Source organism: Vidua chalybeata, chromosome 16, assembly GCF_026979565.1.
Source record: "Vidua chalybeata isolate OUT-0048 chromosome 16, bVidCha1 merged haplotype, whole genome shotgun sequence".
Lineage (NCBI taxonomy): Eukaryota > Metazoa > Chordata > Aves > Passeriformes > Viduidae > Vidua > Vidua chalybeata.
In genome coordinates this window covers 6,387,171-6,410,474 of record NC_071545.1, presented here as the reverse complement: position 1 = coordinate 6,410,474, position 23,304 = coordinate 6,387,171, and the positions used below count along the sequence as shown (strand labels likewise).

Below are 23,304 nucleotides of genomic sequence, written 5' to 3'. Positions count from 1 at the left end.
GGGTGGATTTTAAGAAAGCTTTGACAGAGCACTGTTTTTTGTGAAATATCATTATTTCACTTTACCTTTTACATTTTTCTCTACACAGGAAAAAAGCTAAATGGAGCATAGTTAAGAAAGAAAGGGTTCTTACAAACTGGAGGCCTCACCTGTGTCCTGAATTTGCAAAACTTGTAGGATGGGAATCGGTAACAAGGCTGATAAGCATGGAAACATTATGTTTTGGAAATGTTACCTCAAAATCCTGAAGCTACTGAAATAATAAAAGCCAGCCCAGGGATGGGATGAGTGGGCTCCAAGGAGTGTCTAAGATCTTGCTGTCATCTTTTAACTTTGTTTTCTTGGCTCATTGCAGAGAAATCAACTCTTGTATCCTGATAAGTTTCAGTTAGAAGCTGTTCTGGAAAATATTTTCCTGACCCCATGTGCCAAACAGCAGATTCTGGGTAAAATAGAAACAAACTACTACTCTTGCCTGGATTACTATACGAGCTTTGAGTTCTGTGACCTTCCAAATGTAAGTCTGACATAAACACATGGAACCTACTTCAGTTTAAATGTAATTACTCATTTGGAGACTTAGTTTTCCTCAGCTGCAACTCTTCAGAAGACTTACCATACTTCTGTAGCTTAAATAAATAAACAGTGTCATTTGATGGACTGAGGCAGAAAGGTTCTGTTTGCTACTATAGTGTATTCTATAGGTCCTTTTATGGTTGTAAACATTCTCACTTCCTCCATGTTCTTTCTTTCCTGTTCCTCTTTCAGAGGTATCTTAATTTCATGTTTCTGGAGAATACCAAAACAGGCTCATAAGTGATCAAAAAGGAGACTAGAGAGGAGTAAAAGTGCTTTCCTTCCCCCGTGGGTAAAAGTTTGCTGGTTTTTATGATTGCTCTGCTCCTCTAATGGATTTTTGAACCAAAATGTAACCTTATTTTTCTATTACACACATAAACTGAAGGCCCACCCATGATCTTCCTTAGGTGCATCTGGTCCTCAGAGTTGCTTGTAGGCACTCACAAACACAGCACTTGGAACCTGCAATAAATGTCTCTCTCCAGTTTCCAGTGGCTGAAACACATTTTGGTTTCCTTATTTACGTCAGAGCAGCTTATGCTCTGTTAGCAACAGGAAAACTTTCTCACAGACCAAGGAGGGATAGAACCTGTTTATAATGCAAAGGATGTATATGCATGTCACTCCAAAAGCAGGTACCTCTGTATTTTTGGATCATTCTCTTCAAAGGTTTAAGCTCAGCTGGAAATTAAGTACCACAGCCACTCACTCAACCCCCTCTCTCCCTACCCTCTCCCTGTGGAATAGGGAGGACAATAAAAAGTAAAACTTGTATGTTGAGATAAGAACAGTTTAATAATTGAAAACAAAGTAAAATACAATAATAATAGTTACTACTACTACTAATAGTGAAAAGGAAAAAAATGAAACGAAGTGATGCACAATACAATTGCTCATCACCCCCTGCCCAATGCCAGACCCCCCTTCCCAAACCCAGATTTGCCCCTTCTAGGTAACTCCCCCCAGTTTATGTACTGGACATGATATTCTGTGGTGTGAAAAATCCCTTTGGCCATGTTGGGGCATCGGTCCCAGGTGGGCTTTTGTTCACCTCCTCACTGGCAGAGCAGGAGAGACACACACAAAAAAAGTCCTTGACTTAGGATAAACAACTGAGCAAAACCAAACCATCAGTGTGTAACCAACCCCATTCCCATTCCAAATCCCAAACTGTACCAGCTATTGAGAAGAAATTAACTCTATCCTAGTCGAAACCAGGACAGTATTCACCTGACCTCCCATGTATCCCCAACTTTATCAAAACATTTGGCTAGAGTAGCTGAGAAGTGTAGGAGCAAAAAAACATTGGGCATTTTAACAAATATAGTTCTCTGCAGCTGTTCCTCTGGTCTTAGGGTATAATCACTGAACTTGCTTTGTTAGAGCACAGAAACTGAAGATGTAATGAAGACAGTGCTGTGAGGAGCAGGAAGATGTGCTGGTTTCTGAAACAAGTTCTGTTTGTGGTGTAATTTCATGAGAATGCTGCCACTGTACAACTTCTTACTACTCAAATTTGTTTGGACCTTTTTTGTGCATACTTAGGTAATTGTTTTATCTGGAAAGCACCAGCTCAACAAAGATGACATCATTTTGCAGTCAGAGGGCAGATTCCACCTTGCTGGTCATGGGAGAGATGAGGGGTTGATTGGAATATCCATAAAGAATCAGAGCACTGCTGATGTGAAGAACTATTCTCTGGAAATTGAAGTGAGTTTTTATTTTATTTTACTGGCACTGGGGTTTGGTTTTGAAAGGCCTGCTGCCATTTATTTCCTAAACGGATCAGGCACAGGCAGTGACTATAAAACAGCAGGCAACATAAAACTCTCCAGGTTTCTGTAGTGCTGTCTCTAAAAGAGCAGTTAGGCAGTGTCCATGCAGTGTGACTGACAGACAAAGGAAGGCACCAGCATTAGTTCTCTGTAGAGCTGTCACAAATAAAGCAAGTGTGTTTCTAGTGGAGTGTATCAATTTTAAGAGGCTGTGTGCTGTTCTAACTCCCCTTCAGCATGACTGCTCTGTTGTGTGAGGTATGGGGTTTTCAGCTCATCAGAAGAAAGAGGGAAACAAAATACAATGCTTACACAAAGCATAATTTGCCAGAAAAAAGAACTGGCCAAAAAAAAAAAAAAAAAAAAAAAAAGGGCACAAAACAGCTCATATGATTCTCATTCTGAGACAAATCTCTTCCCTTTTCTCTCCCTTCCCCCCCTGTTTTGCATTTGCTTTTCATTTCCTGTGAAATTAAAATGGTGGAGAGGCAGATGGAGACAACAAAGTCAGGCAAAAAACTAACAGGGTTGGCACCATCCAAACTCTTCAACTCTTCATTAGTAGGAATGTGGGTAGTCAGGTACTAACTGAGACAATAGATCATCCCTTAACAAAATTATGATGATGATTTAATCAGTAACAAATACTAAATTATTTTTCCATTCCTCTCTCTTTAGAGAGGAGGGAGATGAAATTAGTATCAGCTGCTCTGCATGAGCTTGCTTCATTCTGTGTTTTGGAATAAATGGCACAAATCAGCAGCTTCTCAGAGAACTGACTGTGACATTATGTTTCTTTCATTTCTTCCATTAAAATTTTGTCCACAAGTCTTGTGCTATCCAATCATTCAGCTCCTGGGCCAATCACTCTGATGCTTGTGCATCTCTTTGTGTAACTCCTGCACAGTGCACAAGCATTGGGAAACATTTCCCTCACCACTTATCCTTTTGTGGGAAGCACTGATATTTGAGCACCATCTCTGAATGATCATTAATTCTGTGTGGTGACTTTGAATAAATGTTTTTCCTTTATGGCTGCAGTTAAGAGCCTTTGAAGATATTTGGCTAGGCCTGACAGGAACTGCTGCTTCCTCATCTGTCCAAAGCCAAATCCTGGTGGAGGGGATTATTGATCAGAAAGAGAAAATAAAAGTAGCTGCTTCCAAAGGAAAGGAGTGTTTTCAGTACTACATGGGGTATCTGCAAGGTACGTATCTCACTGACCATGCTCTTAGTCATAGGACTTAGTTTTAGGTCATCCTGCAAAGACCAGGGAGCTGGACTTGATCCTTATGGGTCCTTTCCAACTGGAGCTATTCTGCAGCTCCCAGGGTCGTTGCTATGAAGAGACAGGAAGAAAGTCGTGTCCCTAGCACTGAGCTTGCTCATTGATTCAAGCTATCATCTTTCAGATAAAGAAAAGCTGAAGTTTAAAATTTGTTTCAAAGCTCAGTTTGGGACACATTTTTGTATTATTACAATAGATGGTAACAAAAGATAGGATTAATTTCGTTTTGATTTAACCATCTTAAAGTTTTGTGTCTTGTTTAATATAATCATTGCATTCCAAATTCAACAAAGGAAATGAGAGAGGCACATCCAGAGACTGACTGTACCACATGCTGGAACAGCTGTATAAACTGGGATGTGTGCAATCACTGCCTCCAGGGGATTGTCTCACAGCCCTCAGCTCTGACTGACAAAGGAGAGGAAAAAAAGGCCGTTGTTTCAAGTTATGCCTAAATACTAGATAAGTAAAGTGGGGTGAAATGAGCTGCAAGAGGTGGGGCTCATCCACATTTCAGCTACAGTTAGAGTTGGGTGCAAACCAAATAGATTTGGTGATATCCCAGTTGACTCAAACTCATGCTGCTGACAATCCCAGCCCTTGTTTCACTTATGGATTTGCTATTCCACACTTCTGCATGGGAGTTTCTCTCAGGTTCATGTATGTGCTATGATGTTTTTGAGATTAGGACCATTAGTTTGTGAATCACTGAAGTCAGAAGTTTGTAGAAATTATTCAACTCAGCTCTCTCAACCCAGATTCTATGTGCACCTTGCCAACCACTTGTTTATGCTCATCAGTGCTTCTGTAGAAACGACTCGTGTGTGGTGGGTGGAACTGACAGGCTTTCATTTAAGGGCTGAGCAGTTTTGAAACATCTGCAACAAGGGACAGTGAGGACTAAAGTAGAAAAAAAGGCCTGTAAATCTGTATGACCGAGAGATTTAGATTTACATTAATCCAATGCTTCCTTTGCAGTAGGAAATTTTTATATGTAATACATTAACAAGTCACACAAAAGAGATCAAATCCTGACACTGATCTAATAGTCTTTTGTTTATCTCTTCTGTTTTGTTTTGTTTTTGCTCCACACCTAACACACTCAAGCTCTGATTGATCACCTAAATAAAAGCTGGCTTTGAAACAATGTCTGTCAATGCTGTTCCTGTAAATGAAGGCTCTCTTTTCATTCCTTAAGGGGAGTTGGAAGAAGGAATGGAAGTCAGTGCTTGTTCTGATGGGAAACACATGGCTGCCATTAACACCTATCTCAGCATCAATGGTAAAAGGCAGGAAAACGTGGGACAAGTAACTCTAGCAGCTGCTAATGGAAGTTTGAGTTTTCTGGCGCATGGATGTGGAGATCCAGTTCTTAAGGCTGAGGTAAGACCTGTTGAGTGGCTGTTAACTGCAGCATGATTTTCCCAGAATATTACCTGGCTTTGTGATTTTGATGGAGCACCTTCCATGTAGGTGAGTTTGATGAGTAACCAGGAAAAATTATGCAATGTTTTAATTATTTTCACGTTGATGTGAGAAGTTACCCACAGTGAGAATTAAGAAATTCAGCCATGCCTAGAGATAGAAAATAACAGGACCCTTTTCTAAAGGGTGGATCCTCTGAGGAGGACAAGTAAATAAAGTGAGAGCAGCAGTAACTGCTCAGCCTATTGGTTGTAAAACTAATGATTAGAATCCAGAAAGTGCTTTCACTTTTAGTAGGGTTTCACATACTCTCTACTCGGAGAAGGCTTTTTGCTTTTTATCGTTTGACTTTTCTGTTCCCTCGTCAATCCCTTGAATAATGCAGAAGTAGTTTCCCCTAAGAAATGTGAGGCCACTGTAGGTGTTTGCTGGCCTTTAAACTAGTACAAACTTTGAATGATTTGGATCCAGCACAAGCAACTTTAACTAATGAATTCAAGGTTTTAACAATCTTCTCACAGAACAAGCTTAATGAAATTGGGAGCCTTTGGAAAGCCACACTGACTGAGAAGATAAAGAAGTTTGATGGATACCTGTGGAGATTCAGGAGATCAGTAAGTATCTGTACATGATCTGTGAAAACACCATGAAGTGTTCATGCAGTGTTAGTTAAACATCATTATATTGCCTGCAGCTGTTTTGTTTTGCTCAAACACTGCAGTGATTACTCCTGTGCTGACCTGTATACAGAGACAAAAGGCATGTTTAATGGTGGAGATCGTGTATCTCTGCACCAACACTGCGGATTCAGAACTGCTTCGCAAGGAAGTCAAAGCTTTCCTTGAGATCACTGGGTTTTGAAATTGCTTCTTTTTTGGAACCACTGTAGGTGCAGCATGTTGGTTTCCTGGCTGAAGCAGCTGGCTGGCCTTCAATAGCCTTGCAAAGGGCAGCAGGATTCCTGCAAAGTGGGGTTACAGCTGTCACCCAGGTGTGGAAGCAAAGTGGAATTGGGTACATTCTGAGAAGCAGGATCCCACTTTACCTGGAGAAAATTCAAGACGTTGTCCAGCAAATGCAGAATGAATTACAAAGTAAGCAAAAAAGTGTAAAACAAGAAGAGGGACAATGTCAATGCAGGGCAAACCAAACTTCACTGTAAACTATAAAACATACTGAACAGCACAAAGGTTTCTATTTTGATCTAGCAAGAAGTGCTGACCTTGGCTCTTAGTGTACAGAGTGGGAGCCTTGATGCAATAAGCTCTAAGAAGGCTCTCTGTGAGCACTTTTCTAATGAAATCAGTGGTGAGGCCTTTTCTCTGTCGCAAGAGGTTGGGTTCAATTGGATGAGAAGAGAGTCCTTAATTCCTAAGCTGAAGTATTTCTGCTAACAGTTCCCTGGCAAGCCTTTCCTCCCAAAGGGCTGTTCACATCCCTCCTTGAGTTTTTAATGCCTGTACTTATTGGATTTCACTTGATCTGTTTTTCCAAGCCTATCCAGTAGCCACTAATTTGCTGTTTAGCTGGACTGTGGCCCATATTGAAACCCTTGAGAAATGTGGTCAGCTGGAATTAGCAGTGAAAACCTTCAGTTCTCACAAGGGTAAAACCTCACTTGGGGCCACTTAGCTCTAGGCTACTCCCTCTCAAAAGTTGAAATTGGTTGGTGTACCACACTTGAAATCAGTTGTGGCCAAACTGTCCCGTTGCTCAGCAAGAGCAGCCTGTGCAGTACAGCTCTGATGGGTTCACACTGCAGAGCATCCCTTGCATTCCTTTTGGACAGCAGCAATGTATTTATATGGGGTCAGGGTCAGAGCTAAACGCTCTTTCAGTTCACAGCTGTGCAGTGTGCCTGACTGCCATGCAAACACAGCTGCCTCTTCCACTTTTCTGTGCTCCCCCTTCACTTAGGCTGGAAGTTGGGTGGAAACAAACAAGCAAGCAGCCCTTGTACCAAACCAGCTGTGGTTTGTCTCATTAATGTGTTTGCTCCAGAGCCATTAGCAACTTTGAAAGACGCCTACTACGATGTAACCTTGAAGCCACTGGATGAAGTCTTGAAAGAGAAGACAGAAGAGCACATGAAGAAAATCCAGGCTTTCTTACCCAAGATTGTAAAAGATGTGTGGCTAATGGAACCAATTCAGATGGCATTAAAGGTTGTGAAAGCAGGCTTGGATATGGTTGGTATAACTCAGTTCTCCATTTCTAATTCAAGGCCTACAAATTTAAGTCTCATCTTTGAACTATGGATACACAAAAATAGTTAACTGTTTTTGTTTATGGAAATTGTTGTCTTTCCACATAATAAGCTTGTGCACAGCTGATTTACTGTTCTTGCAATATTTGTCCCGTTTTGAAAGAGCACTTTTACAGCTAGAGGAGAGGTTGTTTTACTAGTTCTTGTTGGAATCACAGCAGCAGTAATCTGTCATTCATGTAGCTTTTACTTTTCTTGCAAAGAGAGGAGAAATTTTGATTCCAATAAACAGTGTACAAATAAATCTGGGCTCTTCTAGTTGAAATGAAAAGCATAAAAGATATATCATGAGGCTAATTTATATTATTAAATATAACAGTCCTTTCTAAGCTACTGAAGCACATTAACTTAGTGAAACATTGCTACGCTTTAAGTCATGTTATTTAGGAAGAATATATTTCCATTGGTGTTGTGACTAGAGTCTGTCCTCTGGATATTATTAACCTCTACATGACAAGACACTGTCAGGCAGGAGACAAATGCAAGAGACACTGAAGTGGTATTTTGCATTTCTTGATTTAAAACTCATTTGCAAGTACTGACCCTGCCCTGAAGCCATACTGAAATTGCTTTTATAATCTGTGACTCTCCAACAGGCTACACAGCAGGTGCTCAGGTGGGCAGAGGCCACGTTTTCCAGAGCTGTGAGCAAGATCCGGAAGCCCTTGCTGAACCTGTACAGTTTTTCACCCAGGTAACTGGTGTTTTTGCAGGATCTCTGCTCTGGGCAGTGTTCTAAAAGGATATGTTCATAGTTACTCTTCCTGTCAGTGTGCAGCTGAGGGTTCTGGACAGCCACCCAACCACTCTTTGCTTTGGTCACATCACATCCTAATGTTTATTTCTGTTGGCTGCCAGACTGACTGTGTTTGAAAGGAGCTACTGGGCAGCAAACGGGGTATTAAATGATAACTGGCCTGAGGTAACCTGGGAAAGTGCAGCTCTTGGCCAGAGTTGTATTGTGTTTTGCTATTCTAACCAGACTACAGTTCTTAGGAATATTTCACTTCAACATTTCTAATAATAAACCAACAGCATTTCATCAGTTCAACAGATAAGGGGTGTTCTCTTTGTTTTCTGCAGGAACTGTTCAGTGGCAGGAAAGCTGCCAGTACTACCTAAAGCAGACCTGTCCCTGCAGCTGGCAAATGTTACCACTTACCTCATTGGAGAAAAACTAATGAGGCCTCTGCAAGACCTCTACAATCTCAACATACTTGCAGAGTACTATAGAATCAAACGGAGGATGATGGAGAGCCCCTTTGAATGTAAGCTCTTTCAAAGTGCTGCTTTGTTTTGTACCTGGGTCTGCTTCCACTTAGTACTGTATTTTAAAAATTGTATCTGGAATAGGAGTTTACATAGAGATGGTCACTAATTAATTTTCTTATCAACTTACATATAGTCTTTCTTGTAAGACAGTGATGGTGTAAGATAACACTCTGGGCAAAGCTGACATGCAGTAACACTGCTCTATTTAATATTCATGCAAATTTTGTAAGTCTTTACACTTCCTACTCTTGAGACTAGAAACAGTAGGTGGTATTTATCTGCCTTTTCTATATGCTCTTGTGAGTTGATACTATGGTTCACTGCCAGTGTCACCTGCTGGCTCTCTGTCCTGGCACACAGGCTTGGAAACTGGTGACTTCACCTCTGCTGCCTCTAGGATGAGCAAGCTCAGCCCTACCAAAACTTCAGCAGCAGTACTGCCTGTAAAAGTATTGCTAAATGCTAAAGGAATGCACTAACTGTCCCCAAGTGTCCTTTAGAGAGAATGGCTTTTCCAGAAAACCCTTTTTAATGGTTTCCTCCCACTACACAAAGACCCAACAAAGGGCTGTGAAAGTAGCTCCTAGTGACCCAATAATCTGAGTCATCTGTCAGCGGGGTTTCCTGGATTGCAGCTGTTTGATGCACTGATTTGGAAAGGTTATTTTTGGAGACAATTTTTGAGAATTAATATTCTTGTGTTTTCTGCATAAGAATGTATAACGTGTGTGTGTTTATAAATATGACTGTCAAGTAGTACAATGACAAGTCAGGATGAGCTCTAAATCCCAGTTCAAGTGTATCAAAGTTTTATGGCACTCAGGTAAATCTATAACAAAAAAAAATAAACCGTTTCTGAGAAAAGTTTTGTTGCACAGCAACTACAGTGTAAGTGTAATAATGTCACTGTAATAATAAGTTGAGAAATTATTTTAAGAGTATGACAGCAAGAAGCTGTGTGTGTTGCAGTATGTGCAGCATTTATTGCTCTGTGGAAAACTCACTGATGTTTCTTCTGAAATACCTATTCTCCAGATCATGCTATGTTAGTGGGGACCAAGCATCTTGTGACTTTTGATGGAAAAATGTATGATTTGGCATCTAAGTGCAGTGTGCTTCTTGCCAAGGATTTTGTTCACAGTGCTTTCACTATAATATTAAATGAGGAAACCAGGAATTCAAGGTCACTGTATGTGGAGATGAATCAGACTGTGATCACTATCTACCCACGACTAAAGGTAGGAAGATCAAGTCAAACATTTTTTATTTTTGGCAAAATGTTCTTCAACTGACAAAAAAAAGTTTTTAAAATATTCATGCTCAAAACATAGATCAGAAGTACTCTCAGGCAATGGCTTTAAAGTAACAGATTCTTAAAAAGAAAATACCTCTCCAAAACAAAGCCAGTTTAACTCAAGGGTTGCCTCTTTGTTCTCTGTTTATGACAGAAACTTTTCAACGATTCTCTGACATGGTCTAAGAGAATGGCACTGAGAGGGAGACTTTGTGCTTTTTGCTCTTTCAGAAGTTTAACACAACCCTGTTCTTAGTCTCTTAATTCTGAATTAAGTTGTCCTCATTGCACCTGCAAATCCACTGTGCTTGCCTGTGATTGAACTTTCACTATGACAGGTTTGAAACTGCATTTTCATTTTAAAACAGATATCCAAGATGTATAACTTCTCCTTCACGGAAGAGAACTGCCAAGTCCTGGATCAATCCCTTGAAAACAGTACCATGAATTCAAGGCAAGGAACCAACAAAATAGAAGTATCTGATCAGAAAGGAGTTTCTGTCTCTTGTGACTTTCAGTATGATGTCTGTACTGTCACTCTGGCTGGGTGGCACCATGGTGAGTGCCAATCATACAGCTGTTGTCAGCTGTTAGTAATTTTTGCTGTCTCTCTGAATTATCTGTATTACTGGTAGTACCAGCATCTGTGCTTTCAGTTTTTTTTCCCCCTCTTCATTTACAGACACCCTGGAAATGGCCCAAGACATTCCCAGTAACTGCTAATAGAGCATGGAATGCACCATTCCAGGGAGAAGAGCAAGTTATGGGTTACTGTTGATTCAATGCTATAAAGCAGACAGAAATCAGAGGCAGAGGTACTGCAGTCAGCCCAGCCCCAAAATCTGGTTGAGAATCTGCTCTAGAGCAGGCTTGGCTTCTCAGACCTGCAAGACAACTAAAGAGGGAGGCCCCAAACCTCACAGAGTTTTTTGTATACTTGGAATGCATTCACGTACCATCCACGTACCCCACACTATTCTAAAAGTCACCCCCCAAAGATTAGAAGAGAATGGATCTAATGCCATGATGTGCTCAGAAGCCCATGACCAGCTGAGACATGAGATGGCAATGAAGGCTAGGTAGCTTCCCCTCTTCCACAATAGAGCTGAACTCTGCTGGACAGAATAATCAGAGCCCAGAGACAGCTGCTGTAATATTCCTGCACCTACTCCTAACAATTCCTATTTTATTCCATTTCAATTTCCTCCCAGGTGTTTCAGCTGGGCTTTTTGGTACCAATGATAATGAAGCTGGAAACGAATGGATGGTGCCTAATGGTTCCTTCACTGACAACGTGAAAGAGTTCACACAGAGCTGGCAGGTAATGAGCTGAGGGGCTCCTGTGTGCAGGGCTGCTGACAGAGGGCACTGTCTGACACACTGGGTTGGCCTAGATGAACTAAAGCTCAGTAGTGGAAACAGCAGCACACTGCATTGTTTTGCTGTGTCTAACCAGGGAAAAGGCTGCTAAAAACATATTTGCTAAAAACTGTTCAAGAATTCCCTATAAATAAGCGTTGAATATTTTTGGCCTAGGTGGTAAGGTAAAACATAGAGGTGGCTGTTGCTGATTTTAGAAGAAACTGATATTGGAACTAAGCATCTTTGATGTTTTCCTCCTTAGAGCACCTTTTCCTGGAATGCAGGGACAGGTGCTACTAGGTCTGGGCCAAATCTGTATGATCATCACTCAGGTCACAGTCCGAAGTTTTCTTTAGAGCTGTTAGTTCTAGCTGGGTATGTTGAGCCTCTTAATTTTATTTGTTTTTCATGCTTTACATCTTATCAATAAACAAAAGTTTAGAAACTCGTAACTAGTAAATTTGTTCTCCATCCCTACACCACTAAGTATTCAGACCTTTTTGGAAGGTTAGCTGCTGCTGTCAGTTACTGACTTGCATAAAAAGACTCCTATAACTATCATAAATAAATGTTGTAACAGTTTTATACCAGTAACTTAGCTCTGCTTAATTCATGCACTCTGTATCAGCTGCAAATAATCTAAATACACAAACTTGCAGTTGTACAGAACCATTTGTGAATGCAACCAACCAAGAAAAGTAGCAGTAACATGCTCTCAAGCCATGTTGACAGGATCCTCTAAATCCCTTCCAAATCTAATTTTAAGAATCTATTACCAAAAAGAAAAGGAACCAACATCTTATTACCACAAAGATTTTGTGACTCTTACATTTATCCTGTCTCACAGAAGATGTCTGAGTTCTGGGAACAGAAATCTCATTTTCAGCTTTACGTCAGTACTTTACTGTAAAAGAGAATTGCTTCAAGTATCTTGTACTTCTTGCTGTTGCAGAGATAGTTAATGAGCCTGCAGTCTGTGTTTATGTTAACAATGGGGCAGGATCCCAATGTGACTGACCATAGGCACAATTTTCTTAATTGCTACAAATATTAACTTCTAATATACTTACAAAAATGCAAAATTCCCCAGAGACATTGAACAAAAGAATCCATTAAAAGCAATATATAAGAAACTTAGTGACATACAGAAGCAGGGCAGTCCCGAGTGCCCTTCTGTAGGGGCAGAATGGTTGCACTTGCACTGTTGATTGGAAGGGCTCACACTGAACTGTGAACTCTGACTGCCACTTGTTCCCAGGAGCTTTATCACAGCCTTTGTCACTGACCTTGCAAAGGACGTCAGCAGAGCTCCACCATCACAAGGCCAAGGCTGCACAACAGGAAGGGACTGAGTGTCTGACTCCTGCAGGATGAGGGTTAGCACAGAGTAAACTGCCAGTTCATTTTCCTTAGTAAATAAAATAACTACAATTTACACTTGCTTGAAGAACTTCTTGGTGGTGTGGTTTTGTTGTTCTCTTTTTTTAAAGCCACCTTTACCGATGAATAATCCAGCAAGGGTATGAAGCTTTTTTTCTCCATGAGAAAGATCTAGTAAAAGCACAACTTTGACCTGTCAGATCTATATAAAAGAGAACTAGCCAACTACCTGCTATGTCAGCAACTACACACCAAAATCCTTCAGTGAATAACAGAATCAATAGCAAAAGGAAACAATATCTAATCTGCAAGGTGCCTCTCAATATTAATGAACAATAAACATTAGAGCAGGGTACTGAGCTGCCCATACTGTCCTTCAAACCAGCTCACACTGGAAATCTGAAGAACTCATCCTGCCTGATGTATGCAAAAAAACCCCAAAATATACCAACTTCAGTAATTTTGTTTTCCCAGGTGAATAAGTGCAGTCTTGTACAGAAGAAAGAGAAGCCATGTCCAATTACAGCTAAGCAAAACATCTGCAAAGTGTTCTTTGAAGAACCACATTCACTTCTTAGGAACTGCTTCAAAGTTGTAAGTAGAACTTCAGCCAGAAGCACTGTCTTAATTATGTGTCATACTTCCAAGGAGGTCACATAACCATTGCAAGGATATAGAAGTTTAGTTGCAGAGAACTTTAGAAGTAATTAAAACAGCAATCCAGACAGAAAAAAAGGTGGTTTTATCACCATAAATATAAATGAAGGTTTTTGAAATCCAGAGAGTAGTGGCATGACTGCACTGGTCTTTAGGATACAGGTCTAGAATTTGGAAACAGAAATAACCTCCTCACTGTTAGGAAAGGAATAAAGGTTTATGAATGGTCCTACCCAGGCAGGGGGGAGGGGGACACAACCCAAACCTCTAGGTTTACCTGCAGGTCGCCCCTAACACCTCCCTTTGTGCCCAGGTGGAGCCCGAGCCATTCTACACCATGTGTACACAGGACACCTGTGACTCCCCAGCCTTGGGGGCTGCCTGCAGCTTAGCAGCAGCTTTTGTTCATTTGTGCAACCGGAATTTTGTCCCTGTGGAAATCCCTCCACAGTGGTAAGTTTCATTTCTTTTACCACCCTGAATATTCTGACTGCATTGCTCCAGTACTTAAATGTCTGTAATGCAAGAACACATGAGAAAATCAAACTAATGAATCTGACTGTGGCCATGAGCAAAACTGATCCTATTCCCAGAAATGCTCTTCTTGCCTCTTGGCTACCTCCCCTTCCTGCTATTCACTCATGAGCACACCAGAGCCCACCCACTGCACACTCTCTCCTGCCTTTCTTATTTTGTCCTAATGTGCTGTGTAACGGAGGCAGAAGGATACCTGCAGAATATTGTGTAATGTCCCCAGGAGTTCCTCCTCTTGGATACTATTTCTGGTTCCATCTTTTTTTGGTCTGAATAATACATTTGGATTCATATTAACAACAATACATATACAGACACAAAATACTCAGAGACTTATTTTTGTACTTTTCAGTATCTAATAATGAAATTTATCTAGCTTTTCAACCTAGAATATCCAGATTATCAATACTCATGTTTTAATGCAGCTGTCATCCAGATTGCATTGTTAAGTGGATTCCTGGAATATAGCCAAGGAAGATGAAAAGCCTGAATAGAGCAGTAGCACCTGTTTGAAATTTTTATAATCACAATCCTTTCCCACTTCTGTAGTTATTGTGCCAATTTGTGTACTCCAAAAGTGACTGGAGCCCCATGTGCCGCTAACTGGAGTTCCATTATTGATACTCTTGCCCAAGTAGTAACTCACTGTATTTTTACAAGATTGCAATGGAAATATTTACACCAAATAAACGGCAGAATCATACAGAAGAGCTAATTATGCTTTTGCTTGAAATGAAGCATGCTCCATGCTTTGCTAAGGCTTAGTAATGAAAAGAGTGTGGGGCTTTTAATGTATGTATTGAAACATTATTTATGTGCATTTGTAAACTCACTACTATCTCAAAGGACTGATTTGGTGACTACAAGCCCATTTGTAGTATGCCTTGAAAAATTTACAATTATTACTTGATTTCTTACCCATTAAGGAAGGGGTAGTATTTGTAGATGGGTTTGTTGGCCATAAAATAAAAACTTAGAAAAAGAACACTCGCTGTGTCTCTAAGTGCATCCCATCACAACTCACATGCTGAAACAATGTTGTGTGTCAGTATCTGCCTGAGCTGTTCAGTTCACTCAGCTCCTAAGCAGTGGATGATCAGGACATTTCTGGGTAGCATCTTGTAGGCAGTGAGTGGTTTTTAGCTCCAGTAGTTACATAACTCTTCAACATATAAATATGAAATACAGAGACAAATTTTGTTAAATCTGAGTCAACAAAATATTCAATTGAAAATAAAGTTTTAGAAGAGCTTGGCAGCTGAATGATTGCAGTCAGCTAGTTCGGCTAATTTACATTATCCCATTTCTGAGGAAAAGGATTGGAATGAAGGTGGACCACAAGCTCAGTTAACTAGAACATGCTAATAAAGAAGCAAAATACATTGGGGATGTACACATGAATCAACATATTGAAGACACAAAATACTTCTTCTCTATTTAGCCTATTTCATATATCCAGTTTTGGACACCATGTTTTACTTAAATTGTGAACCAGTTGAGAAGAGTCCTGGGGAAAAAACGGAAGGGTTGAGGAAAGACATGAGTTAAGTCTCTAAATATGTAAACACTCTAAAGAGAAGGAAGTTGAACAGACCAAACTAAGGGAGAATCAGTTTTGGCACAGTGAATGAGTCTGTAATGGTTGGGTTAATCACACACAGTAACTGATAACCAGCAACAGTCATGACAGCAAAACAGAAAGTGCATGTCAGCAGAAACTACCTCTGCACTATTTCTTAGAAATTCATGCTTGTCAAGGATCTTCCACTGAATAGCTGAACCCAGACCTCATAAACTTTAGAAATAATGATGCCCTTTTCCTCCTAAATGTGAATTTATCAAACATGAGAGAATCTTACATCTTTATTTCAGTTTAGTGATCTAAGATAAAACCATATCTAAAATGCTGGAGTACTTTCCCCAGTGTTTTGATGTCATAAACACATATCTGATGCTATTTTACCTTCAGAGATTTTTTTTGTGTTTCACTGTAATGAGAGGTTGCATTACATGTGACTTGTACTTACTCATCACTTACCTGGAGTTCATCTCTTCTTCATTCCAGCTCGAGCCAGTTCTGAATGGCAGATACCAGCCCTGAAGATGGAAGAACCCCTTCAGTACCCAAAACAGAACAGTTATTTTAGGTAGGCAAGCTAGAGGCCATAACAGGGAGAGCACAGAAGTGTGGATGCTTTAGTGTTAACTGTGAATATAGTGAAGTATATATAGTATAAAAGGAAAGCTTTCCACCCAGAACCCTTGAGGGCAAGAGGAATTATTTCAGTATATTGACGAGAAACTATAATCAACCAAAAGAATTCAGATGGGAAAGTAGCAGTTACTCTAAAACAATTCTCCCATTTGGTGGCAAAATTGCCTCTCCACAACTCTTGAACCATAGCACAAATACACGGAAAAGCTGAGAAAACCTCTCTTCCAGCTCAGAGTAGTACAAGTGGACTACTTTGTGAAAGCAGCATCATCAGCTTAGAGTCATCAGAGATGCTGACTTCTTTTTTCTCCAGAAATGAACTCCACTGTTCAGCGGTTCTGGAGAAAGTTATCTGGGGAAGTGCTCCAAAACACAAGCAGGCTAAAATAGAAATAAGATGGGTAAATAATGGAAAGCAGATAGTAATTTTCTCATTTTTGTGCTGTTTGATTTTTCCTTTATTAATGTCTACACTGGTAAAAGAGAAACAACCTTCTTGGTTTCTGTGCACCAGTTGCACATTTTCCCTTTGTGTCTTTAGAAACCCCTTGCCAGCAGTCAGTTGATGTGCTGAGAGAAGGTGACCAATATCTACCCTACCCATGTGTTACAGCTACTGCTGTGTGAGTGTCTTGCCTGTTAAATCCCTTTCTGTATTGTAGGTCACTTGATTTAAAATTTGCATTACCTTTCTCCACACAGTGCCTGGAATGCAGCTATTCCTTGGTAAAAGGTAATGCTGCAAATGCAATGTTTGCATGCAAACATTGAAATAAAGGTATTTCATACTATGACATCATGCTAATAAACATTTGACTGCCTTATTTTTACGCTGGAGTACATTTTTATTGATTATTTGTAACAACAAAGTTGCACTGACCTCTCTGGCACTGTCTGGGTTTGACTGGCTCACAGAAAAAGCAAGCAGCTGCCTCTTATCTTGTGTATGCTGCCTGCAGCTACACTCACTTTCTGAACACTTATTCTCTAGCTTGACACAAATTAAAACATGATTCCTACATTAGTCAGGAAAAAATCCTGCAATTTTTAGGATTCCCACACACCTCAGATGCTAGAAATCAAGTCTTCCTCTGTAATAATTTTATACCTGCACCCTTGTAAAAAGCCAAAATTGTATGAAATATTTCTGGAAGTTACAGGATATTTATACCAGTTACTGATTAAAAAAACACATAATTTTCTCCCCAGTCACTGAGTGTCACTTCATACCCCAGCTAAACACACCAAGTACCTCTGAAAAAAATCCTGCAGTGACAATTTCAGAAAGAAAAATATCAGCAAGTAGAGGAAAAGATTGAGAAGAGCTCAGTCAGCAATACAGAAATACAGGAATTTAACTAAATGCTAACTGCAGACAGCAACACTGAGCTGGATGCAGACACCAGGTTGCCTCTAAAAGCTGCATATAACTTATCACTTGTACTAAAAAAAGCCAATTAACTACCAATAAACATTTTTAACTGCAGCCATTTCACTCAGTCCAGTTTGTAGCTCTGAGCTGTTCCTAGGTTCTCCACATGCACAGTTCCTGTCTAGATACTCTTTAAAGAGTCAGGAACTTGTACAGGCCTTGGACACACACCTCAAACCCTGAAGCTCAGCAGGAGCCAGACACAGTCCTGCTCTGACCCTAGAGCCACAGACCAGCTGGAAACCCTGCTGAGCCCATGGGCCAGCCCAGACACCCCACTGACCCCATGTGCTGGTCTGGACATCCTGCCTGCACACGGCGCATATACGAGACACCACTTAGACTGAGCAGGGCCAACACAGCCACCATCAGGGGTGAGGAAAAAAAAAAGAAAAGGAAAAAAACTCCAAATGACCTCACACTTAAATGAAGGGTTTCTGGTCATGTTCCTAAGTTTAGCATTTATTGATAGTGATCATGAATAAAGCCTCATCTTCATGTTTCTGCACTGGCAGCTGTGCCTTTGCTCCCTGCCTGACTCTGCTGTTAATGCGAAGCAAGTGCTCTGTCACATCTGTTCACCAAATACCTGCCCACAAACAAAGCAGTGTCACAGGCCACGGGGTTCTTCAACTGAACTGTGTAAACCCTTTCATGACCCAGTAAGACCATCCAGCCAGACTGTTTTTAAGTATGCCTTATTTACTGCATGTTAATGTCTGACCTGGGGAATTAAAAAAGGGAGCCCACACATCACCCTCCTGCCTAACAGAGGAGAGATGGCAGCTCCTGTCAGCAAACACAACACCACAGTGACAGGGGATGTGGGGAAGCCCATTCCAGGTGTACCTGGAGGGAGGGACAGCAGCCTCCCTGCAGGGCAGTGTGCCAGCTCCACACAAAACAGCCCTCAGGTCAACTGAGAGGCCTTTGTGATTTCTCATGGATGTGAACCTCTGGAGAAGAATCACCTTGGAAGGGTTTGACTGAAGCATTTATCAGATCAATTCATCAGCTTCAGTATTTCAAAACTGGCTTCTACCTCTGCACTAGCCCTGGCTTTATCAGGACTAAACTTTTAGATTATTGAACACCTTGACTGAAGTAATCCAAACTGTTTGTGCCTCAGATGCAGGTCATGCAGTAAATAAACTATGTTTGTCATATGGCAAATACATAATATGCTCTACATATCCCATGGATCTCCCCACCACACAACACATAGGAATTTCTGTCTCTGTAACTCCTGCTGTGAGAGCACTTTGAACACACCTGCCCACACCAGCTGTCCTTGCAAGCACACACAGGTTCAGTCATGCTTCCCAGTGTAGTTTTAGTGCTTACAACTCCCCTCCAACATGTTGTTTATAGAGAACCCTCATGATCTATAAAGTTCACAGAATTTCTGCATATTGCACCAAGTTAACCCCAAAACAGACATAACAAGAGCTCAGCTTTGACCTCCGCCTCAACACAGGGCTAAAAAATTCCCTTATCCTGTAACTCCTCAGTTACATATTCTGCTGTACAACAGCAACAAAAATCACAAACCCATGTTCTAACTGCAGAATTTGAGACACAAGATGAGGAAAAGGGAAAATTCCCAGTACCCAGTAGAGCTGCACAATGCTTAACTGTGGAAATCCAGAAGCAAGGCCCTTCAGGCCAGCCTTAAACAGCCACCATCAGCCTCTCATTAGGAGTACAACACTCACCCTGGCTACAAGTGTCTTTTGCTTTGAACTCCTAGGAAAATAATTTTTAATATGAACCAGTTACTGGCCAATATGATGGTCACATGGATAATTTCTAAAGGCTACAGCACTCCACAACCAGATTTTTTCCAGAATTACAAACAATAAATAAACCCAGACCACCAAAAGTCTTTATCTTTGTATGTCTTGACATTTCATCAGCAGGATCTCAAGAGCACAGGATTTCCACTATCCAGCTGCCTGTGATGTGGTCTGGTTTGGAACACCATACTCAAGACTGGAATTGTACTCTGAAATCCAGTCCTTAGTCTGCAAAGATCTCAAATCTTTAAAGGATGCTAGTTAGTTTCCACATGCTTTGAAAACCTAGTCCCACAATTAAAAAATTTAATTACCACCACTTGATTCTTATCTTGAATTGTAGAGAGATTCTCTTCTCTTCCAATATGCATTCCTAATTAACATAATTCTATTGCTGGACAATACAGTCCCCAATCAAAAAGCCATTCCACACAGATACTGCAATGCGTTCATCAGGACCCAAATTCTCTTTAGACAAGATGGAAAATAAAGAGTAGTAATATTTCTACTTTTTATAGGTTACTTGATGAGATTTAATAGTTTGTTTTTTTCAGAAAAGGAAAGATAAGAATAGAATAGAATGATTTAAACAGATAAAAATAGCATACACTGGAAGCAAAAAAACCTTCAAAAGAAAAATGCACTTAGGGACAGAATGCTTGTTTCTGGAGGTAAAAAGTATTTACATCTTGCACCTGGAGAACCTATTCCAAGGAATCCTGCATCACATCTTTTCATTAACTTCACTTCATTAGAACAGAGGGGTCATTACCACTTTCAGTATTTCAGAAACTAGAGAGGTATTTTAAGTACGAGATACTAATTGTTACCAAGAGACACCTGTCTTACAAGTAGTTTACAGACATGGTGATTACTAAAATAGAAAATACAGGTGCAAACAATTATTTCCAAGCACAGCCTAAATGGATTGAGACACATTTTGCCTTGATGCCAAGCACTGAGTTCACCCAGGTAACACGAGTCCTGTGCAGCCCTTGCTGCCACGAACACCCTGCTGTAGAACAAATGCCCCAACACATGCTCCCCCAAACAGCAGCTAACACACACAAACAAACATACAGCCTTTTTAATAGTGTGGACATCTTAATTAAAACATCAAATAGGCACTTCTCAGATATGCTGGTATAAAAAGAGACTGGAGACATGAACTGTGATTATTATCAGATAAGCACTGGTCCCTATGCTTAACTGAGCCAAACTTCTCACTTTGGTGTACTCCAGGAGTGGTTACACAGAATAGTCCAATGCCCTGCACCAAAAAGCAAAAGAAAACAAATTTCCAGTTCTTTTAGGCAGAAAGTAAAAGTATTAGGGGATGACTCTGTGCAAATCCTCCACTTCAAGGTTCCACATGTTCTTATGGATGGGGTTTTCAGAGAGATCTGTCATCTTTATTGCTCGAAGAATGGGCTCTGGACTGCAGGACCGCACCACACCCATCACCATTACATACTTCCCTAAAAAACAAGTAAGGATTAAATTCAATTAACCTTTGTATTATCATTTAAATTCATAAACCAAATTAAAGCCAAGTAAACAGTGCAAATTGAAGATGCTGATACTTGTAAGAAAACTGAAGGAACAAAGACTGCTTAGAACTAAATTTCAGAAAAAGGCTTCATTATCTGTACAGCCACTTTCACGACCTATTTAACTACATTTCCACATACCATAAGAGCCAAAGAAACACAAATTTGTCCTGCTTTGTGAATGAATTGAGGATAGGTCAGAAGACTGAAGTTTTAAGCAATGTGCCTATTCTGTACCACAATTACTGCAATTCTGCAGACTAACAGTTCTCCATTTGAACTGGCAGTTCTGGTGAAGGGAAGAGAAGGGAAAGAAAGAAAGAAAGAGAAAAGAGAAATAGGAGAAGAATCTCTCCTTGTTCAGGGCCTCCTGCGCGCGGCCCGGCACGGCCGCCAGGCCTGGCCGGGCGGAGGGGATGTGCCCAACCAGGCTGGAGCGGGCACGGGCAGGGGCCCGCGGGGGTCCCCCTGTCCCGCGGTACCTGCGCTGAGGCACGGCCGACCCTGCGGCACCTGCTCCACGCCCAGCACGGTGAAGGCGCCGCTGCCGTCCTGCAGCCGGGCCGAGCCGCCTTCGGCGCCGCGCTGCACCTCCAGCACGGTGCCCTGCATCCACACGGCCCGCAGGGGCAGCGGGGCCCGGCCCGCCGCCGCCCGCCGCAGCTCCCAGCTCCCGCCCGCGCCGCGCTCCGCCCGCCGCAGCTGCGCCGCCAGCACCTTCACCGGCGGCCCCGGCGGCCCCGGCGCCGCCCCGGCCATGCTGAGGGGCGCCTGAGGGCGCGCAGCCGCTGAGGGCGGGAAGCGCCCGGCCCGGCCCGGCCCGGCCCTGAAGGGCGGCAGCGCTGCAGCTGCGGAACGGCCTACGCGGAATGGGAGAGGCCTTGCGGGACGTGCGGCCCGTGCACTGTGTGGGTGCAGAGCGCAGGCAGTGCCCAGGCTGCTTCAGCCGCCCCGTCGCCTCGGCTGCCCAGCGGCTGCGCCGTGTGCCAGCCCTACGAGCCACGGCCCCTCACCTGGATCAGCCCAGAGCCTGACTGGCCGTCATTTTGCCTGGTTTCAGTCCAGGACCGGCCCCTTTACGTGCAGAAGGCAGTGTGAGCTGTGCCTCGGTGGTCTGGTTCGAGCTGAGGGTGCCGCTGTGCTCTGCCCCAGGCCTGCTGCTGGAGCCAGCCCGGCCTCCCACCCTGCTTGGCGGGCCGGGGCCGTGGTGCTCACCAAGCTCCGGTTTCGTGAGAAAACGGGAACGTGCACATGCTGATTTTCTCAGGGATGCTCTTCTGGGGAAATCCGGAGCATAATGCACTGAAACCATGGACAGTTTTAAGATGGGAAACTTGAATTCCAAGGCTTTAATAAATTTATTTACTGTCTTTATATTGCCGACAGGCTAGTTCCCTTTGCTGCAGTCTGGTATTCCTGAAATGTTATGGTTTCTTTTGGGTGGGTGGGTTGACATTTTATTTCAAAAATAAGCCAAGAAATAAGCTAATGAGAAACAGGAGGATGGAACAAGACAATAATCAGGAAAACCAAAGGGATGGGTTCATTACTTTCACAAGTCTTATTACCTACAAAATTGCACGATGGGTAAAAATACACTGACTTCAATAATTCTTCTTTAAAAGAGCTTTTGTTCTCCACTAAAATAGGCAGTTACTTTATTTTAAAAATCTGGTTTTGTCCTGAGTAACAAAATACATCAAAAGGCCTTTTTTCCTACTCACCCATCATGTTGTGAATTATTTATATAGTTTTTTTTTTTTTTTTCCAAATACATTTTCTGTTTGGAGACATTCTGTAAATGGGACTGTATTCTTTTTATAGTGTAAGGAAGCAGTTATTTTTTTGTTACCACTTACAGTAAGAATAAAACATAATATTGGTAATAACAATAAAAACACTGACATCTAAGCACAATACAGAACCATGTAATCTGGCAATCAAATCATATAGCTTACAGGAATAGAAAGACATTAGATGGTTACTGTATATGAATGCATGATTTGAGCAAGGCTCACAGGAGAATATTTGTAATTTATGCCCTTAAGCTGCAGTCACTTGACAGCATCAATATTTAGTTCACATTAAAAAAAAATTGTGCCAAATATTGATAAAAGTATTGTATTTCTATTTGTTACTGCATAATAGGAGTGTCTAATGCTTATTAAGCCATTAAATCTACAGATCAAGGCAAGACCCCTACAAGAGTGTAATCTTCAGGAGAGACTAAAAGGTCCCTTTTAAAAGATTTGCCTTCAAGAAATAGTGTTATAAGAAGGGCAAAAGCACTAGCAACCTGCATCAAGAAATGGATTTGTTTTCCTAAACCAGAAAATCCTTATCTTTCAGTAAAATGCATAGTTATGCTGAATTATGTGCAAAGCTCTTCCCCAAGACCTGGTGCAGCTCAGCACAGACACATTCTGCACCTGCAGGGAAAATGACTGAGGCCTCAGCAGACTGTTCTGGAGGTGACCCC

General features: G+C 41.5%; 2 protein-coding genes across 3 annotated transcripts in view; one reads left to right on the top strand and one right to left on the bottom strand.

Annotated features, from left to right (window-relative positions):
- The window catches only part of LOC128796330 (uncharacterized), a 71,680-nt gene extending 54,811 nt beyond the window's left edge, over nt 1–16,869 (top strand). Inside the window, exons 53-67 of the mRNA XM_053957869.1 lie at nt 356–517; nt 2,125–2,289; nt 3,396–3,561; nt 4,841–5,025; nt 5,589–5,681; nt 5,957–6,161; nt 7,069–7,256; nt 7,930–8,027; nt 8,417–8,601; nt 9,641–9,843; nt 10,268–10,457; nt 11,111–11,220; nt 13,116–13,235; nt 13,612–13,751; nt 15,898–16,869. Of these exons, the coding sequence (XP_053813844.1) occupies nt 356–517; nt 2,125–2,289; nt 3,396–3,561; nt 4,841–5,025; nt 5,589–5,681; nt 5,957–6,161; nt 7,069–7,256; nt 7,930–8,027; nt 8,417–8,601; nt 9,641–9,843; nt 10,268–10,457; nt 11,111–11,220; nt 13,116–13,235; nt 13,612–13,751; nt 15,898–15,913 (2,226 nt within the window). The 3' untranslated portion in view covers nt 15,914–16,869. The remainder of the gene's footprint in view (nt 1–355; nt 518–2,124; nt 2,290–3,395; nt 3,562–4,840; nt 5,026–5,588; nt 5,682–5,956; nt 6,162–7,068; nt 7,257–7,929; nt 8,028–8,416; nt 8,602–9,640; nt 9,844–10,267; nt 10,458–11,110; nt 11,221–13,115; nt 13,236–13,611; nt 13,752–15,897) is intronic.
- A 2,903-nt stretch (nt 16,870–19,772) lies between these two features.
- Nucleotides 19,773–23,304, bottom strand: part of RMI2 (RecQ mediated genome instability 2) — a 33,481-nt gene continuing 29,949 nt past the window's right edge. Inside the window, exons 1-2 of one of the 2 annotated variants that reach the window (XM_053957969.1) lie at nt 21,308–21,726; nt 20,348–20,753 (exon numbers count right to left, since the gene is read on the bottom strand). In XM_053957969.1, coding sequence (XP_053813944.1) covers nt 20,605–20,753; nt 21,308–21,584 — 426 coding nt within the window. In that variant the 5' untranslated portion in view covers nt 21,585–21,726 and the 3' untranslated portion in view covers nt 20,348–20,604. Of the gene's footprint in view, nt 20,754–21,307; nt 21,727–23,304 lie in introns of those variants that run through there. The other variant, XM_053957970.1, reaches the window with a different exon arrangement.